General features: G+C 37.4%; 1 protein-coding gene across 1 annotated transcript; it reads right to left on the reverse strand.

Annotated features, from left to right (window-relative positions):
* Window positions 1–5,441: 5,441 nt before the first annotated feature.
* On the reverse strand, window positions 5,442–16,271 carry LOC129263678 (dual specificity protein phosphatase 3-like). The gene is made up of 5 exons (XM_054901578.2): window positions 16,091–16,271; window positions 14,458–14,610; window positions 12,060–12,174; window positions 10,949–11,063; window positions 5,442–9,630 (listed from the first exon to the last, which is right to left on the reverse strand). The coding sequence occupies exons 2-5, from the start codon at window positions 14,583–14,585 to the stop codon at window positions 9,440–9,442; spliced, it is 549 nt and encodes a 182-aa protein (XP_054757553.2). The 5' UTR covers window positions 14,586–14,610; window positions 16,091–16,271; the 3' UTR covers window positions 5,442–9,439.
* Between the last annotated feature and the right edge of the window lie 2,386 nt (window positions 16,272–18,657).

An 18,657-nucleotide genomic window follows, 5' to 3' on the forward strand; every position in this document is an offset into this window, starting at 1 on the left:
CTATATCAAAATAAGAATTTCGGGCCATGATGTGATATGCGCTATACAAGAACCGCTTTATTATTATTATTATTATTAACTCAGCGACCGTCGAATGAATTGCATTCTAGTATAGATAATTAGAGCCTACTACACAACAAGATAACCTTGTTTCCTGAGTATTTTTCAAGGGGAAAACGAAATAAAGTTTTTGGTGCTTGGTTGTGAAACATGCATGAACTTTCTCCATATGGGAGTAAAAGAATGAAGTAATTAAATTCCCCTTTCACCCGGCTGATCTAAAATGAGGTAAGACGATGGTCAAAGCAGTGCCCCGCCCCCACTAAGAATATATATATATATAAAAATATGGGAAATAAAGAAAAGGACACTCAAACACAAAGTTGTTGTTGTTGTTTTAAATAGGTAAACTTAGTCAGTTTTTGGCTATTGTTGCCTTGTTAATTTGCTTTTTTCCAAAAACGGAATAATTTATTTTTTGAATCTATATCAGTGAGAAAAAATAAAGGAATTGAGGAAGAAAAGTTCTTAGGAAATCGTGCACGACCATCCCTCCTGGCCTGTATAGCACGTTATCCTGACAAGCCTGCTCGTTTGGACTATAGTTGGGAAAATAGTTTTTATACGCATGCGCGAAAAATGCCAATAGCTGCAAGAATGAAGATGTGATATGACACTTTATATTTCCCCAGTTGAAGAGTCGATCGTTTCCAATTCGTTTCCTATAGTATGCTACAATTTACAATGAATTTCCAGCTGAGAACAACAATCATGTGCTGTTTAGTATTAAGTACATTTCATTCAACTGGATTGTTATCAAGAGCAGGTAAGGTCTTCATTAGAATATAAATATCTCGATTTATCGTATTATTATATTCCAACATTAAAACCTGTTGTAAGTTTGGGTATAAATTCGAAGGATTTAACATAAATCCAGATTGGCTGTGAATAGTGACCAGCCTAATATTAGATTAAGATTCAAACCATTCGGAATTAAATATAAAGCAAGAAGATTTGAATTCAAATCATTTGAGACTTAAAAGATAATCCTAAAGATTAAAAATATATATGAAGATATCTAGGTAGAAAGATAGATAGCCGTAGATAGATAGAAATATATTGATAGGTATATAGATAGACAGATACATTACATAGATAGATAGGCCCGTATTCTAAAGTCGGGTTTAACTTAAACTCAGGTTTAAAGTTGTGGTTTAAGTATGGGTAGTCAATTGTTACATAAATCACTAACAGTAGAGATATCATACTTCAGCTCATTTGGCTCTCATATCATTCATAATTGTCTAGGAAGTATAAATAGATGACTGTCTTCACCATCGATGAATCAGGAAAGAGCACAGTAAACATAAGAAACATACAACTTAGATAAAAATTATGATACTTTTGGCTGCCCATACTTAAACCACAACTTTAAACATGAGTTTAGGTTAAGCCCGACTTCAGAATACGGGCCATAGAAAATAGATAAATAATTTATACTCAATAAGATGTGTCATGTGTGTTTGTGTGTGTCTGTCCAATTCTTTTAAATAGGTGTTGATGATTGCATGTATACACGTACCTTTTAAATTTTGTTTAAATCGGTAATACATTACATAATTTGGTTTGTAATCATGTTCGGAGCTTGGTTTTTTTTAAGGCTCAGCCTTTCTGCCACTCCTTATATATACTTTCATTTCTATCCGAGTAAAGTAATTTTTCATTCTTGGTTCTTTTCTGTTTGTATCGTTTTGCTTCCTATTAATGTCATAATTATTTGTATTGTATATTGTCTATGTTATTATGTCTTTTATGTTGTTTTTTAATGAAAGCATTAAATAAATGATTTGAATAGATAGATAGAGGGGGAGAGAGAGTGATAGAGAGAGGGGGAGAGAGGGGGAGAGAAAGAGGGAGAAGGAGAGAGAAGTGGAGAGAGAGGGATAATCTCTATGATAGGAAAATGAATATCATTATAGGCTTTTCATCGACAAAATGATCGTAACGAAATGAAGTATATTTATAAATATCGGCCTATATTGAAATTATAATTTTCTCTGAAACGAAGTTGATATCATTATCCATATGGCCAATTTTCATCAAACAATGACAACGTTTGATTGGTGTACTGTTGACCGAGTAAAAAATAACCAAAAGGTAACTATCAAAAACACTTCCACGCACTTGGCAGATCGGCGATATCGATTTTTCACAAGAAAAAATTAAATGGTTTTATCCATTATGCTATTTCTGGCAATCGATAATCAAAATGACGTTCGTGGCTTGAGGATGAGGTTGCTATTGTTATAAGCACGAGTTTTATGAAAAAACTCAAGTTATTACTCAATGAAGTAACCAGTTTCATGATGGGTTTGTAAATTCATCTTAGGTCCTCACTAATATACTGCACTGGCCTATTTTCCCCAAGCGCTAAGTTCATGTCTTGCCCAATAATTATTTTTCGGGTTTTTTAAACTCTAACTCCAATACTATGAACAAAATAATAATAAACGCATACATTTTTAACAGCTGGACAAAACGGAAGTCTTTTATTATTTAGGGCCAGCTCCCGTGTATGATTTGTTTACGGGGATGGGGTGGGGTACGTGGACCGTGAACAAGATGAATTCAATATGTCATCTTATTCTAAATTGAATAAATGAAACGGATCCCAAACTCATTTTATGTTCTTCTATTTCCTTCCTCATTTTGTCCCCCTTTCTCTTCTCAAATTTTTCCTTTGAAACGTCAAATTCTTGTCAAATGCTAACTTATATATGTTGGGATCAAATTGTGACATTCTTGTATGATTATATCACAATTTCTTATTCACCTGCAGAATTCAACCACGAGTCCGCCATTTTCACGCCAGTCAACACACGACGCTGCCTTCTAAACCACGTGATCGCCACCCACCAGCCAATGACGTCCCTCGATTGCGCATCTTTGTGTAGCATGACGGAATCCTGTGTGTCGTTCAATACACGAGCCTATGAGAGTGTCTGCGAGTTGAACAGCCGGGCTATTCGTCATGCGGATGTTGCTGATAATGATTTGATTGCTATCGATGGATGCGAATATTTCCAAAAACAGTAACCCACAGGAAGCCCCAGTGCCTGTGTCAGGGGCGGATCCAGCTTTCGCCAATAGGGGGGGCCGAAAAATATTTTCATCAACATTTTTCTCGATTGGCCGCTATAATCTGATTTTTTTTTTTTTTGGGGGGGGGGGGTTCAGGGGGTAGTCCTTACTAGAGACTGAAGTTTTAAGTATATGTTAGTTTTTATTGTTATAAACAAGATAAGGTATCTCATGTGGTCTTAATATATAATGCGAGCGCGAAGCGCGAGCTCAAATTCTTTGATATTTTATGTCCTTAGACCTGAAGATTCTGAGGAGATTTTATAATCATGAAAAAGATAAGTATCCAACTAAACAATGCGAGCGCGAAGCGCGAGCTGAAATTTTATCATAGTAACGTGAAAAGGGACTCAATTAGGACTGTTTTTAGTGATTAATGAAGAGAATACAAGTATCACCAATTAAATAATGAGAGTGCGAAGCGCGAGCTCAAATTTTTTTATATTCCGACCTGAAAACTGGACAATCTAAGCGCGTTTTTATTTAAATACAGAAAAGGCTGTGTGTCTCAAACAAATAAATGCGAGCGCGAAGCACAAGCTCAATTGTTTTATATACTGACATGATAAAGGAGCATTTTGACAAAATTTGGTAAGAATTTCCAAAAAGGATAGGTAACTCACAAATCAAACAATGCGAGCGCTCAGCGCGAGCTGAAAATATTGATATAAACAATTTGTGTAAAACAAACAAAATAATTAAAGCTTGATGCGAGCTAAAATATTGTGTGCAAATTGATTTCAGATCTGGATATATAAGTGTCATTTAATCCTCTTGAATGGGATTCATTGGCACAGGCAATGCGAGCGCAAAGCGCGAGCGAAATTTTTTATATAAAGTTCTTTTTCCAATTCTTCCCCTCACCCTTTTCTTGTTTCCTTTCGGGGTCGGGCCGGCCGTTACGAGGTTGTAAATTACACATCCTGGGTATGATACCTCTTTCCTACTTTTCTTTAGTGTTTTTCCTATAGTACACTTTTTCTGCAGGTTGTCAAAAAATAGGGGGGGGGGCCGGGGCCGGCTCGGCCCCCTCCTGGATCCGCCCCTGTGTGTCTGTTCGAAGGACTTATATTATGAATTTTAAGGAGTATCAAAAGATTGCACAGTTATTATTAAGTTATTTTGTTTGTTTATGAAAAGTAGTTTTCTATCCCCGGGTTTTCTATAGGCCCGATTTCTATGATATATTGTATTTTCACCTTGTTTAAAAGCCATTGAAAACTACATTTTTTTGTAGACTTATATTCGCGGACGAATGAAATAATCTTGATGCATATACATGTATATTTTAAGGCATCATTGATATTTGTTCAGGACAATGACAAGTTAACATGATTGTATATTGTCAATTTATAGTCAACGTCAGGTTAAGTGGAAAATTATGAACACAAATTACCAACATTCCTAAACGAGAATCAATCGTAATTTAAAAAAAGAAATTCACCATTGATTGATGCGTAATAATGATAATTTTGATAAGAGGAGGTATTATATCTTTTATGATTTCCATTATTGACAAAAATGAAACTCGGCTGTCAGTTGGTTTTGAAACAATTTGTTCAGATATACACACGTGCATTATAAAAAAGACGTTTGGAGATTATAAACCATACGCAGAATTTAAATTGTGCTGAAAAATTTGAATGAAATTAAAATGTCAGTTCTGATTAAATTGTACCACTAGGATTTCTATTTGTCTTTCTAATGAAATAAGAACTAGGACAGATATACGCATTTGTCATATTTAGCCTATATATTATTTACAACATAAATGGCATATGGCGACTATGAGAAATTGTATCGCTACATGTATATGAATCACTCTTATTCATTCATTAATCCATACATTGGAAATTATTTCATTCATTTGTTCCTTCAATCATCCATCCATTCATTCGTTCATTCATTCATCAATCCATTCATTCATTTGGTCAGACGCCCTTTCAATCGTTCTTCCATTCCTTCATCCATCTAACCTTTACCAATTCTGTTGCTTGTTCGCTCTTTCATTCATTCAAGAATTGACTCGTGCACTTATTCAAAGTTATATGATTTTACAGAGTAATTATCTTCATTCATCCACCCATCCTTCCATTTCTCCATCCATTCATCCACCCACCCACCCATCAATCCATTCACTTCTGGCAGCTATCAGAAGAAAGCTGAAATTACCTTTAAAGATACTAAAAATAAAGTGGTGCCTAAATCCCACTACCATATATCAAGGACCTCTGGCCATTCTCTTCTGTTTTTTCAATGATATAAAAAGGTTACCAACACAACATGATTTCAAATCCACCTTTTGAGGTAATAAAAATCTATATTTGCACATGAAAGACAACAAAAAAGCATAAAAAAACAACTTGTAACACAAGGGGCCCGTAACACAAAGCTTAGCAATGATCATAGAACATTTCTCTACGATTGATTCCATTGACTACAATGTACAATCAATTGTTAGAATCAAGCGCACAATTAATTGCAAACCTTTCTGTTACAGGACCCTGAAGATCTTTTCAACTCGGACCAAACTTAAAAATACAACTACAATCTGTGGTTTAAAAAAGGGCATTCCCTAGCTACAATTCTGATTGTCAGGTCTATTTAGGCATGGTTGAGAGACAGGGAGAAAAAAATATTCTACTTCTTCAACCCAGCAGCTTTTAATATATAGTTACACCTAAGTAACCTATTAAAATACTTTGAAACCAGGCAATTTTTCTTACATTTTTTGGGGCTGCCTACTGCATAAAATCAGTGATATTGGAGTATTTTTCAGGGCTCTTTGAGCTATTTCCGAGGTAAAATCGTCCTGAGCCCTCTGCTAGTATTTTTTTTTTTACATGACTTACATGACGCAGAATGCAGTGTAGGCTACCTATAGTCAAACAAAGGTAATATAATAGCTGGACCTCAAAATGGCGTAGAATTGATAACCAGCTCTTCATGTTTAACAATGCAAGAAAAATATATGAATAAAAAAAAACAATGCTGCAATTTTGACTACATTGTCTGATGTTCAATGCTACATTTTTAGCATAAATCCATGCAGGTCAAATGTCATGGCCCTGGGAAGCAGGGGTGACGCACCCCCAAAAGATTTCCTTGAGGGTGCTGCGTGTATCATTCTCCATAGGCAGCACCCCCAGTTATTCCGGGAGATGTGTAAAATGGAAACATGTAACGAAAATGACCTTCATTTTGTAATGAACCCCCGGGGGCCACTTCCATTGACGAGTGGATACCATGCGCGACCACGGGGTCTTGAAAAGCACCCTAAACACGTATTTTCCATATTCTGAAAATGCACCCCTTAACAAGTATTGGCGTGTGAAACCCTACCCTTAACAAGTATTGGAAACAAATACTATTGGCAAGTATTCCCAGAATTGAGCCCCTGAACAAGTACAGCGATGTATTTTCCATATTCTGAAAATGCACCCCGTAGCAAGTATTAGAAACAAAACGATGCTCTTGGCAAGTATTTCTTGAAATGAACCCGTAAACAAGTACAACGATATTTTATTGTTATGTCACGGGTCTGTCGATCGTCGGTTTTACCTTTACACACCATTATTTTGGTTTAGTACGGCCCCACCTTTCACACCTCGTGCAAATCGGACTCTAAACACGTAGTGTTGGGGCAAAAAGGACATTCTTTATAAAACATTTTGATTTTGTTTTATCATCCCCGCATATTTGACCCTAAACACGTATATTTTTCAGAGCGAAATAGATACCCTTTTTTCAATATTTTTGTGTTTTTGACACCCTTATCACGTTACGTACGCAACGTGCCCTATCTTGAAAAAGACATCCTTTTTACATGTTTTTTTGGTCGTGCATGGTATCCACTCGTCAATGTAAGTGGCCCCCCCCCCCCCGGGAATGAAACCCCTTTTTTATGCTTTTCAAATTCATTGGTCCCAATATGACCTTTATTTGTAAGTGAAAAACTTTTTTTTGAATTTTTATGCTTTTCAAATTTACATCAGCACCCCCAGTGAAAAATCGTTCCCAGGGCCCTGTCGACTGTACAATGCATAACATGCATATCAAAGTGTACAAACAAAAAAGGATGCATAAAAAAAAAATCATCAGATTACTAAAATTATGTTGATTACATGTCACTCACACACAAACAGAGAGTATAAAAGATTTTGTTAGCTGCTGCTGATTCCTATTAAAATGCTTTAAAGCTGACCATTCTAAGCTGATACAGTTTCCCATCATTATTTGCAGTCACTGACTTGAAATCTGTAAAAGGTTACATGTAAAGTACCATATAATATAATATTACTTGTTTGTTTCAAAGGATGTAATTATACTGATGAATAGCGCCACCTTCTGGTGAATATGGGAAATTGATCTTTCTCTCCTGAAGAGATTACAATGTACCTTCATGCATTCATTGGCTTAACAACACAAACCTAAGCGATTAATCTTAAAGCTGATCTCTACTATTAAGTATACATAATGATAAATGCAATCGACCATACATCAGCCTTTTGATTAATTTCTAAGATTTGTGGTACGGGGCCAAGAACGTCCATACTTAATTAAAGCAGCCTATAGATGTAGTAGACACTTGTGGTCCCCCTGCTAGCACATTTTTTCTAAATTTCACCACAAGATGGCGCTATTCATTTTCAATAATGCTAATCAATGTCGTATATTGAGAGAGTCTTGCCAATCCAAGTTTTGTCAACCCACTGAGCCCATTGCCTGAAAAGTGTTTCATGAACAACTGGGCAGCATTTTTCTGAAAGGACGTTTGATCCGACTAAGTCTGTTCAATCCGATAATTTGGTGGATTCACCATCTATCGGTTGATAGGCCGAAATTCGCAATGCCTCATGGGAATTATCATCATCTGTTGCATGCTAGTGCATGCATGCCATCATGCTGCGATGGCCGACACATCTGAACTGGCTTGTATATGCTGTTTAGCAGTGTCCAGGAGGGAGATAAATTTGCCACAGATTTGTTTACCAAGTTTAGACCGTTTTCGGTGAATTCTTCCTCTAATTTTGCCAAATCTTTTTCGTGTTTGAAGCTTCACAGTCACAATACAATAGCACCGTATGCTACCTATGCACGATGTCGACACCCGAACTTTGGCCCTGTTTGTTGCAATCGATAGATGGCCCACCGCATTGTGAATCCACCGAATTACAGCAGTAATGGTGCCTCTTAGCCAATCAAATACAAGTTTACCCAACTCTTTCAATAGACGACACTGGTGCGTGTTTCATAAAGGAGTTGTAACTTTGCCATTATGGCATCTACCATGGAAACCTTGATTCTGATTGGCTGCTGAGCCCTGTTACCATGGTAGTTGCCATAATGGCAAAGTTACAACAGTTGTAAGTCCTTTACGAAACAAGCCCCTGGTGCGTGTTTCATAAACCTGTATGTAAAATCGTGCATGACTTTACAAACGACATGAACAAAGCTATCTGCATAGAGACACATCACGTACCGCAAGAGTCACCAGCACCCTATCACATAAAGCTGTTCGTTAGTTAAGAGCAGCTTTAAGAATGACTGGTGAACCTTTCTTACACACTAAACCATCGCCAATGGTGTATACCGTTTACCAAAAGAGAGGATCACCAGTCGTTCATTACTTACGAACAGCTTTATGAAACACCCGCCTGATGTCTACGATTGACTGCATTGATTATTTTACATGATCAAACTTAAAATTGAGCCTAAAATTCAATGGCCAAGTATTACGTCACAGGGCCCATAGGTATGTAAAGTCATTCATAACTTACAAACAGCTGCACGAAACACCCGCCGGTTAGGTGTTTCATAAAGCTGTTATTAAGTTACGAGCAGCTTTACGAACGACTGGTGATACTTTCTTAGACCCCAAATCAACATCAATGAGAATGTGGCGCTTTAATATTAAAAAGAATAATCATATAGGATTTATATAGCGCACATATCCACCTTGTTCGGTGCTCAAGGTGCTCCTATATTACCCCGGCTAAGCTAGTCTCCCTGGGGCCCGTTGCAGAAAGATTTGTGTTTAAACGCAAGCCAAAAGTTCAATCGCAAGTCCCAAATGTGCGCTTTTGATTGGTTGAAAGTCAAGTTGCGATGATTTTTAGAGTTGCGATTGATTGCAACTCTTTCTGCAACAGGCCCCAGGGGCTCCTGTTCCTGTGCTCAAAGCTTTACTACAAGCTTGGCTTACCAGTCGTTTGTAAAATCGCTCGTAACTTACGAACAGCTTTGCGAAACACCAACCTCAAGTCAATATACTATTCCTATATAGCACTATCCTTGTTTAGTTTGGAAGTAATTCTGCATTTAGTTCACATAGTTGTACTAAGAAACCATCGTTGGGTCCAATCTCCCGTTTTTTCCTGACTGCCCACGTTGCTTCCTGAGCGGTCATTCCACGTCTGATCATAAGGTATGCGATGGCCACCGTCGCCGACCGACTGAATCCCACAACGCAGTGAATCAACACCTTGGCTGGAAAGAAAATAATAAAAATAAATGATAAAACCTAGCTTACCAAATCAAAGTTACCTCAACTCCGCATTGTGCCACTAACTATTAAAAAATTAATTATCTTTTTCAAACAAACACTGAAAATTCCAGGAATTAAAATGAAATTATACCTGAAAGCTACAATTGATATTTCTGATAATCTATTTTGTCAAGAATGTCAATGTCATATATTATGCCTTGAGTTGGAGTAAATATGTAAAATGTAAAACCTTTTAAGGTTTTACATTTTGTGGGTAAGCAAACATGGTCAAATACATTGGAATAGATCAGTTTGAAAGAGAATGATAAAGTGTTATGTGTAGTTTGGTTGATTTATGCTCTGTTCATGGTACCCCTAAATATCCTTCACCGTTCTTGCATTTTGAAAAGCTATCCTCCAGTGTTCCCCCTTCCTAGAACAAGGAAAACTAAAAGCTCTGCAGTGGAACCTACTCTCTTGCTGTGCACAAGATATTCATCAAAGAACTGAACAGCAGTACATAAGTGCCACCCCCCATCAAAATATTCCCATGTCCCCCTTCCTAAAAGCGGGAAAACTCAAAGTGCTGCAGTGAAACCTAACCTATTGTGCAAGAACTTCATCAATGAAATGAACTACCAAAGTGCTGCTTGTGGCCCCCTTCAAAATTCTCCAGTGTCCCCCTGCCCACATGTAGATCCATGTGGAGCATTGTGGCCCAGTGGATTAGTCTTTGAAACAGAGGGTTGTGGGTTCGAATCCCAGCCATTGCGTAATTTCCTTCAGCAAGAAATTTATCCACATTGTGCTGCACTCAACCCAGGTGAGGTAAATGGGCACCAGCAGGATTCATTCCTTGAATGCAATGAGCACTGAAAGGCAGCTCGAGCTAAAGCCCGGGAAACAATAATAATAATAACAATGCGCCTCGTAATAGAATATTTCTAGATAGATGGCGCTATATAATTGATTGATTGATGAAAAATTAACGACACTATCAACACATGCGTGTCATATAAGTGTCAGACAGTTAATCTGGAAAGGTTACAGTACAAATTACCCTAATGCAACTTTACAAAGGAACAGGATGATAAAATAGTAATTATCAGTAATAAATTAATAGGTTAACTACTTCCCCGGGATAACTTCCCTACTCTTTACGAAAAGAGGAGTAGGTTTTTTAACGTGCAAATGGTGTGACTCTCCTTTACACAGGACCGACGGCTTAGAGTCTCCTCCGAAAGACTAGATGGCGCTATATAAATGCATATTATTATTATTATCCAGGAAAAATAAAAGAACTGTATAAATGAAACGTACCCTCTTGTTGTGCAAGTACTTCATCAATGAACTGAACGGCTGTACCAAAGTGCTGTTTTAGGTTAGCCCTGGGCTCATCAGAGACGGGAAGACCACAGTATTTGATGTTTGCATCCTAGAATGATGAAGAAAATAATAAAAGAAACAAATCTTAATAACAATAAAAAGCATTTAGCGCTATCTATCAAGAACTAATCTATTCCAAGGCGCAATATATATTATTACCCCAGCTTAAGCCCGAGCTGCCTTCCAGCGCTCAGCACATTCAACAAATTAATCCTGCTGCGTACCCATTCACCTCACCTGGGTTGCGTGCAGCACAATGCGGGTAAATTTCTTGCTGGAAGAAAACACGCCTTGGCCGGGAATCGAACCCACGCCCCTCTGATTGAAAGACGCGATTCGTAGCCACTAGACCACAACACCCCAACATCTTGAAAGACCTTTCAACGATATTGGAAGCCAAAATAATTATTATTTGAAAGGAATGGAGAAGTAGATTACAACAAAACAATGCTCTTATCTGCTGAATATTTAACTTTAAACACTCCTGAAACACTTTGTGAACCTTAAAATGGGATTTCCTGTGCCTCTTAATAACCTGAATTCATGGTACGTCAGCGTCACCAATTAAAGATTATGGGCATTTTTATGACTAGAAAAGACCATTTTAAATTTTGGTTTTTCAAATGAAAAAAAAAAACCTTTTGGAAAAAACAAGTATTATACAAAATCATGAAAGGATTCGAGGAAGGCCTCACGTCACATTTGCTGGTCTTGGCCTAGAGCCAAGTCAAGTGTACTTTGGTAACTTAATAACAATAATAATGATAATAATAATAGCTGGTTTTTATATAGCACTTTTGGCCCGATGATACAATATGCTGCTACTACTACCCCCGCTTTAGCTCGAGCTACCATCACTAGTGCTCAGTGCATTCAAGGAATTAATCTTGCCGATCACCCATTCACCTCACCTGGGTCAAGCGCAGCACAGTGTGGATAAATTTCTTGCTAAAAGAAAAGATGCCATGGCTAGGGTTCGAACCCACAGCCCTCTGTTTGGAAGGTGAGATTCAAAACCTTGTGACCACAACGTGCCAAAACTTACAACATAATATGCTTGATTTGTATCAACCCGAAACATCCTCGCCGGGCCTTCAGCACAGTTCAACACATGAGTAATACCTAGGTCTGCAAGCTTGTTCAGATCCCTGGCTATTTCTCTGAGAAAAAAATGTGAAGTAAACACTGTCAGATTAAAATAGAATAGCAACTCAGTCGATTGATCAACCATATATTTATTCCACTCAAACTCTATAAGAAAAAAAAATCACCAATACAGAAAGAAAACTTTGAGCATTAGCCAAGATACCTTACATCATAACACCAACAATATTCCACTTTCACAACAAATGCATCAGAATTTTTAGGAGATGTGAAATAAATTTACAAAAAGAAAGAAAAAAACAAACTAAAACAAAACAAGCAATATCTAAAGGCTTTATTCATTTACCCCTGGCTTGGCCGCACACATTGTATGCACCTCTTTCTACTCCTTAGGCCCAGGGGAACATTCTAACAAGAGTTTCTAAATTCAACTGCCTCACATACATGTACTTAATTGCATCCTACAGAGTCCCCATTTAACACCTGGGTGGAGAGTTTCAAAGTGTGGATCGATGCCTTAAAAAGGGCAGGAGGACATGACAGGAATCAAACACATAACCCTCTGATAACAAAGCAAGTCTCAAAATGGCTGAAACATCACAATGCTATGGAAGCTTAAAATTGCCACCCAGATGTTCAGATAATAATCTCGTCATGTCTACAACCCTTGAAAAAAGATGATGAGATTACAAGATCTTGGATCTCGTCATGTCTACACCCTGTGGGAGAGATGATGAGATGACATGATCTGGGATCTCGTCATGTCTGCATCCCATGGGAGAGATGATCAAATGACAAGATCTTGGATCTTATCATGTCTACATCCCGTGGGAGAGATGATCAGATGACAAGATCTTGGATCTCATCATGTCTACATCCAGTGGAAGAGATGATCAGATGTCATGATCTCGTAACTCGTCATGTCTACATCTTTTAGAAGAGATGATCAGATGACATGATCACGGATCGAAGATCTTGTCATCTGATCATCTCCTCCACAGGATGTAGACATGACGAGATCCAAGATCTTGTCATCTGATCATTCTTCTCCCACAGGATGTAGATATGATGAGATCCAAGATATTGTCATCTCATCATCTCTCCTACAGGATGTAGACATATCTCGTCATGTGGACATTTTTTTCTAAGGGATGTAGACATAACAAGATTATTATCTGAACATCTGGGTGGCACTTTTAAGCTTCCATACAACGCTTCGATAAATTATTCAATAGATTGACTTATAGTTAAGAACATGCAATGTAAATATTTTCTATTATATAAGTTGAAAAATAATTGTCATGAATTTCATTAAATTCCAAAATCAAACTCCTCCCTCGTTCTCCATCCCCCCCCCCCCTCCCCTCATCCACCTTCTTCTCCTTTACAGACCATTATACTGCCAATCATCGCCTTGTGTAGTTTGTTGGAAGGCAGATTAAAATGAAATCAAACAAAGAAATCATCGGCCCAATTTCACAAAGATGGTTTTGAATTGACGCCTGTTGTCATGGTCAACCACGCTAACTGAGTCCACTGTTTTGAATTAAAGGGGAATCCAACCCAAATAAAAACTTGTTTTTATAAGAAAAAGAAAAATCAGACAAGTTGATAGGTGAAAGTTTGAACAATATTGGACAAACAACAAGAAAGTTATGAATTTTTAAAAGTTGTAAATATTGGTAATCACTACACCCATGGAGACTTCAAATTTGCCACATATGGGATGTCATAGTGATGTAAGGCAAGGACTACTCTTCCATGTACTCCAATACATATTATGGCTAAAATGTCATTTTTCCCAAAAGTTTTATTTCAAATTATATTTTTCTTTCATGAGGACATAAAACAATATACTACCTGGATTATATTTAGATTACTGCCCCAGGGGAATGGGTACTTATGAGAAAACCACAAATCCCTGATAATAAAGTACATGGCCTATGGGAAAGTTGTCCTTGCCCCTTGTCATAATATACTTACCCAGTTGCCAATTTGAAATCTACATACTATTAGTGATCTCAATTTTAAAGCAGCTATAACTTTCTTATTGCTTGTCCGATTTCTTTCAAACTTTGCCCATTCTGTTTAATTTATTTTTCTCCTTCTCAACACAACATTTTATGGCCAAGGCTGGATTTCCCTTTAAGGATTCCTCCTACAAACACTAGAATTAAATGGCACACTTGGACAAAAGCACGCATCAGCATTGGATATTTTTTAACATACACGGTAAACAAGCGTAATTTATACAGGAAATCTGCATAAACCATGGGTTTAACTGAAGGTTTTCAAAACCACCTTTGTCACTTTGGGCCATTCTGACTATCAAGACTTACTCTCCACCAACAAACACACGATCATAAACTTCATTAACGTCACAGCTTGGTTCGTACAGGAATCCCACACCAGCCCTGCACAGAGACTCCAGTTCTTCCGGAGTACAGGAAGCGCTCTTGGTTGCCATAGTGAGAGGATGATGACTGAAATAACTGAGTGAAAAGAATAACAAACATTTACTAAGTATCATCATAAGTAACACAATTTTTGATCTGATTTGTTTTGATTCAACTTTTGATTATTCAGAAATTGTTCACATTTCCAGAACTTTATTTGTTCAAACCCACCTACCATCACCTGTTCACTGCAACCACCCTGCCAGTGGGGAATCTTACATGTAGGACTATGGTATGCCAATGCAGTACCCATCATACATTAAAGAATTTCATTAAAATATCACTTTTGTGACCAAAATACTAATTTCCATACAGTTGCAATTCATTCTCATATAAAGTAACATGCAAATAATTTTTGTATTCATCAGAGCACTCAAAAACTTGACTTTTGGGCATATTTTGCATACATCATCTATTGGTGGACAGTAAAATTTCAAGAAAATTGTCATTTTTCAATCTCTATTTTCAATGTAAAATGAAATAATAAAAATAATTCAATTTACTTCTGGGTCAATTGATATGAATAGCTGCAATGGATACTGATTATGTAAAAATGAAATCAAGTATTTGTTCTCAAGAACAAGAGAAAATAAGCCTAGAATTGCCAACCTTATTTCACTACACAGGGAGTAGTAGAGAACCTTGTTTGTTCATTGAATGAGTGCCTACCATTAGATTCAATGGGAACTCTGCCTTGGTTATAAAATGATGTGTGGGATAGGAGAAACTTGAGGCAGAATGGTGAAAGTTTGAAAAAAAAAATGGTGAAAACAATGTTTTTAAGGTTATTGTCTGATATTTATCACATTTTCACAAATCTAAAAGCTACTTGTCACTCTGAATCTGATATTTTTTTACTTGTCCTCATCTAAGACTAAATATAAATTCAACTTTTTATTTCCCTTTTAAAGCAAAGAATAATTAATTTGTGAATAAACATCCCACTAACATTAGAATGATTAGGCTATTTGAACACAAAGCAGATCTTTTGAATAGATACTTCCTCCTTTCCCTCTCCTAGTCTATTCCAGACACATCCCCCTTTTCTAAAAAAATGTTTGTTTTTGTTTGCATTAAGTACCGTAACTAAATAACTGACCTTCCCAGTTGGTACTAAAAAACCACGGCTAGAGCCTAGAGGCTAGACTAGAGCCAGAGGCTAGAGTGTGAATCCCTAGTCAGTAGCATGATAATATGATAAATATGCATAATTGAAACGCTTTTGAATACAGGCCATCTGTTGTGGTCTGACTTCCTGACTTCATTTCCTAATCTTTAATAAAGTTACTAATACTAACTCTTAGCGCTGCAATTCCGCGGGCGCAGCGGAGCTCCATGGAGTCGAGCCATGCATTGCTAATTGGGTGGGCCAGAGTGTCGGCCAAGCGACTCGAGAGGCTCAGCTCCGAGCCTCCGCTACACAGCAAAATTGAAATGGAGAAGCTTTACCATGTTTACTGCATTTCCTGTAAACTAATCGTTAGAAAGCCAGCCAAATAAAGAGTCATCTACTCACGAATTGTCTCCCTGCAAACAGGTCCTTCCAGCATGTCCGATAAAACACCGTCAAAACGCCAAATCTTAGCCTTTGGCTTTGACTTTTTTGGCAGAAAATTCTGACGGCCGCTGCCTTTAGTCTCACAATATTGCGCAATGTTGATATTCCTGACCCAATGAACGTAGAGGGCTCTGTCTGCAATCGATGCTTGATGACGGACAAAACCTCTCACTTTGAGTCTTCCTTTTCTTTTCTCTTTTACTTTCATAACCCTTGGGGTCAGGGCACTGGCGTACCTAGGATTTTCCAGAAGGGGGGGGGGGGATTTTTTGGAGGATATTTTGTCCGCGAAAAAAATTGACAAGCAAAAAAAAGAAAAAGTCTTCAAGTTCAAAAGAGGGGTTCACGTCTGTTTTTATTGCATTTTTACATTACAAATTATTAATTTGGCTTCCAAAAGGGGGGGGGGGGCGTCCCCTTTATCAGTTGTGACTCGTTAGGGGGTAGGGATACGTCCCCTGCATGAGTTGTGACTCGTCAGGGGGGCAGTCTGCCCCCCTTAGGTACGCTAGTGGGTCAGGGGCGGCGAAACCAGGGGCACTAACACTTGCCCCCCCCCCCCCTATCCGTAGGGAGAAATGCGCTTTTTCAAAATGGAAAGTGCCCGTTTTTCAAAATGATATGTGCCCTTTTTAAAACAAAATACCTTTGATTTGAAATAAAAACATTAGGTTAGAAATTCACAAAATCTTTGGCTCAAAATCTTTGGCTAATTAAGGTACTCATTCTGTTCTTGGTTACAAAACGTGCTTAGAATGTCATATTTTTAGGTTGGAATATCACAAATTTTCAGCTCGTGCTTCGCACTCTTCGCATCTCTTTGATAAAAAACCCTTCTTGGAATGTTTGATTTTCAGGTCCTATTGGTACATGAATTAATGACCAAAATTTGAGCTCGCGATTTACGCTCGCAACTTCTCGCAAGGATGTTCTTTTAAAAGGAATGCGCGATAATTGTCCAAAAAGCGAGTTTCACAACTTCAGGTTTGAACATGTTTTTCCAAACCGCTCGCTCTAGGAAAAAAACATAAATAGGCCTATGTAGGTCTAGTTTATCAATCAGAAATCACTTGAAATGTCTTTGCTCAACTAAATTACTACACTTGAACACACACATTTATCAGGGGCGCTGCGTATGTTATTTAACATTGTCAGCACCTCAGGAAAGCCGGTTGACAAGCAAAAAATAAAAAAAATGAATAAATAAAAATGGTAATTGCTGCCAAAATGAAGGGGGTTTGAGAGCAATGACAGTACTTTCTTTCTTTTTTTTTAGCTCGTCATTTTTTTCTGAACAAACCCCTACATAAAACATGTTTAATAGAGAAAGAAAGAAAGAACGAACGAAAGAAAGAAAGAAAGAAAGAAAGAAAGAAAGAAAGAAAGAAAGAAAGAAAGAAAGAAAGAAAGAAAGAAAGAAAGAAAGAAAGAAAGAAAGAAAGAAAGAAAGAAAGAAAGAAAGAAAGAAAGAAAGAAAGAAAGAAAGAAAGAAAGAAAGAAAGAAAGAAAGAAAGAAAGAAAGAAAGAAAGAAAGAAAGAAAATAAGGAAAAAAAGTAAGCAGATAAGGGGGAAAATATTATTGTTTGGCTTGAGAGATTGCAGGACAAGTGTCTTTTTTTTTACTGATCTTCCTTATTTCACTTGCCATAATGATTAGCTGTTATGATTGCGGGCAACAACGGGAAGATAAGAGAGTGCTCTGTTTATTTTTACCTTTTTATTTGAAGGGCAAGGTAGTTCACCCATCCAAACTATACAGTAATTGATTTGAATAAAGAAGAAAAACAATCAGGCTCTATAGATTAAATGCCTCATCAAAATCGGAAGAAATCAAGATAACATTTTAAAGCTTTAGACAAACACATTCCTTTCACAAAGAGTGACTGAGCATTACAGCAGCGGTGTAACAGGGGTCGGTGGCCAGGGGGGGGGGGGGGGCAAGATCCAAAAATTTCCCGGTCATATCATGGTATGAACAGGCGTAATGGTGTAATGAGGCGACTATTTTGAGAAGGCCAGATATTGCGTATCGGGCAGAATTTATCTTTAAAAACAGTTGCGAGCGAGCGAAGCGAGCGAGCAAAAATTTGGACCTTTTTTATACAAAAATCAAATTTTGTGATAGATTTAATTTGACATGATATCCAGAAAATAATATATTTCACTCTTCTCTCTTTAGATTCCTTTTTTGTGGTCTACGCCACTGTGAACAGGATTCTTTGTGGAAGTAGCGTGAACAGTAAAAAAAAGAAGATAAAAAAACAGGGGAGCAGTATAGCATATGTGCTAAAAAGCTGCTTTAAATAAGTCCCGAGCGAGCGAAGCGAGCGAGAAAAAAAAATCACCTTTTCATGAGAATCTAACTTTGAGCTATTTTTTTACATTATATTCAGTAAATAAAATCATATATTCTACACTTTTCCTTTGCTTTTCTTTCCTCTTTTTTTATTATTCTTGTTTGTAGAACTTTTGGGGGCCATGGCCCAACCCTTCCATACGCAGTGCTGTGCGTTTGGGGTCCGGG

This window comes from Lytechinus pictus, chromosome 6 (assembly GCF_037042905.1).
Source record: "Lytechinus pictus isolate F3 Inbred chromosome 6, Lp3.0, whole genome shotgun sequence".
Classification (NCBI taxonomy): domain Eukaryota; kingdom Metazoa; phylum Echinodermata; class Echinoidea; order Temnopleuroida; family Toxopneustidae; genus Lytechinus; species Lytechinus pictus.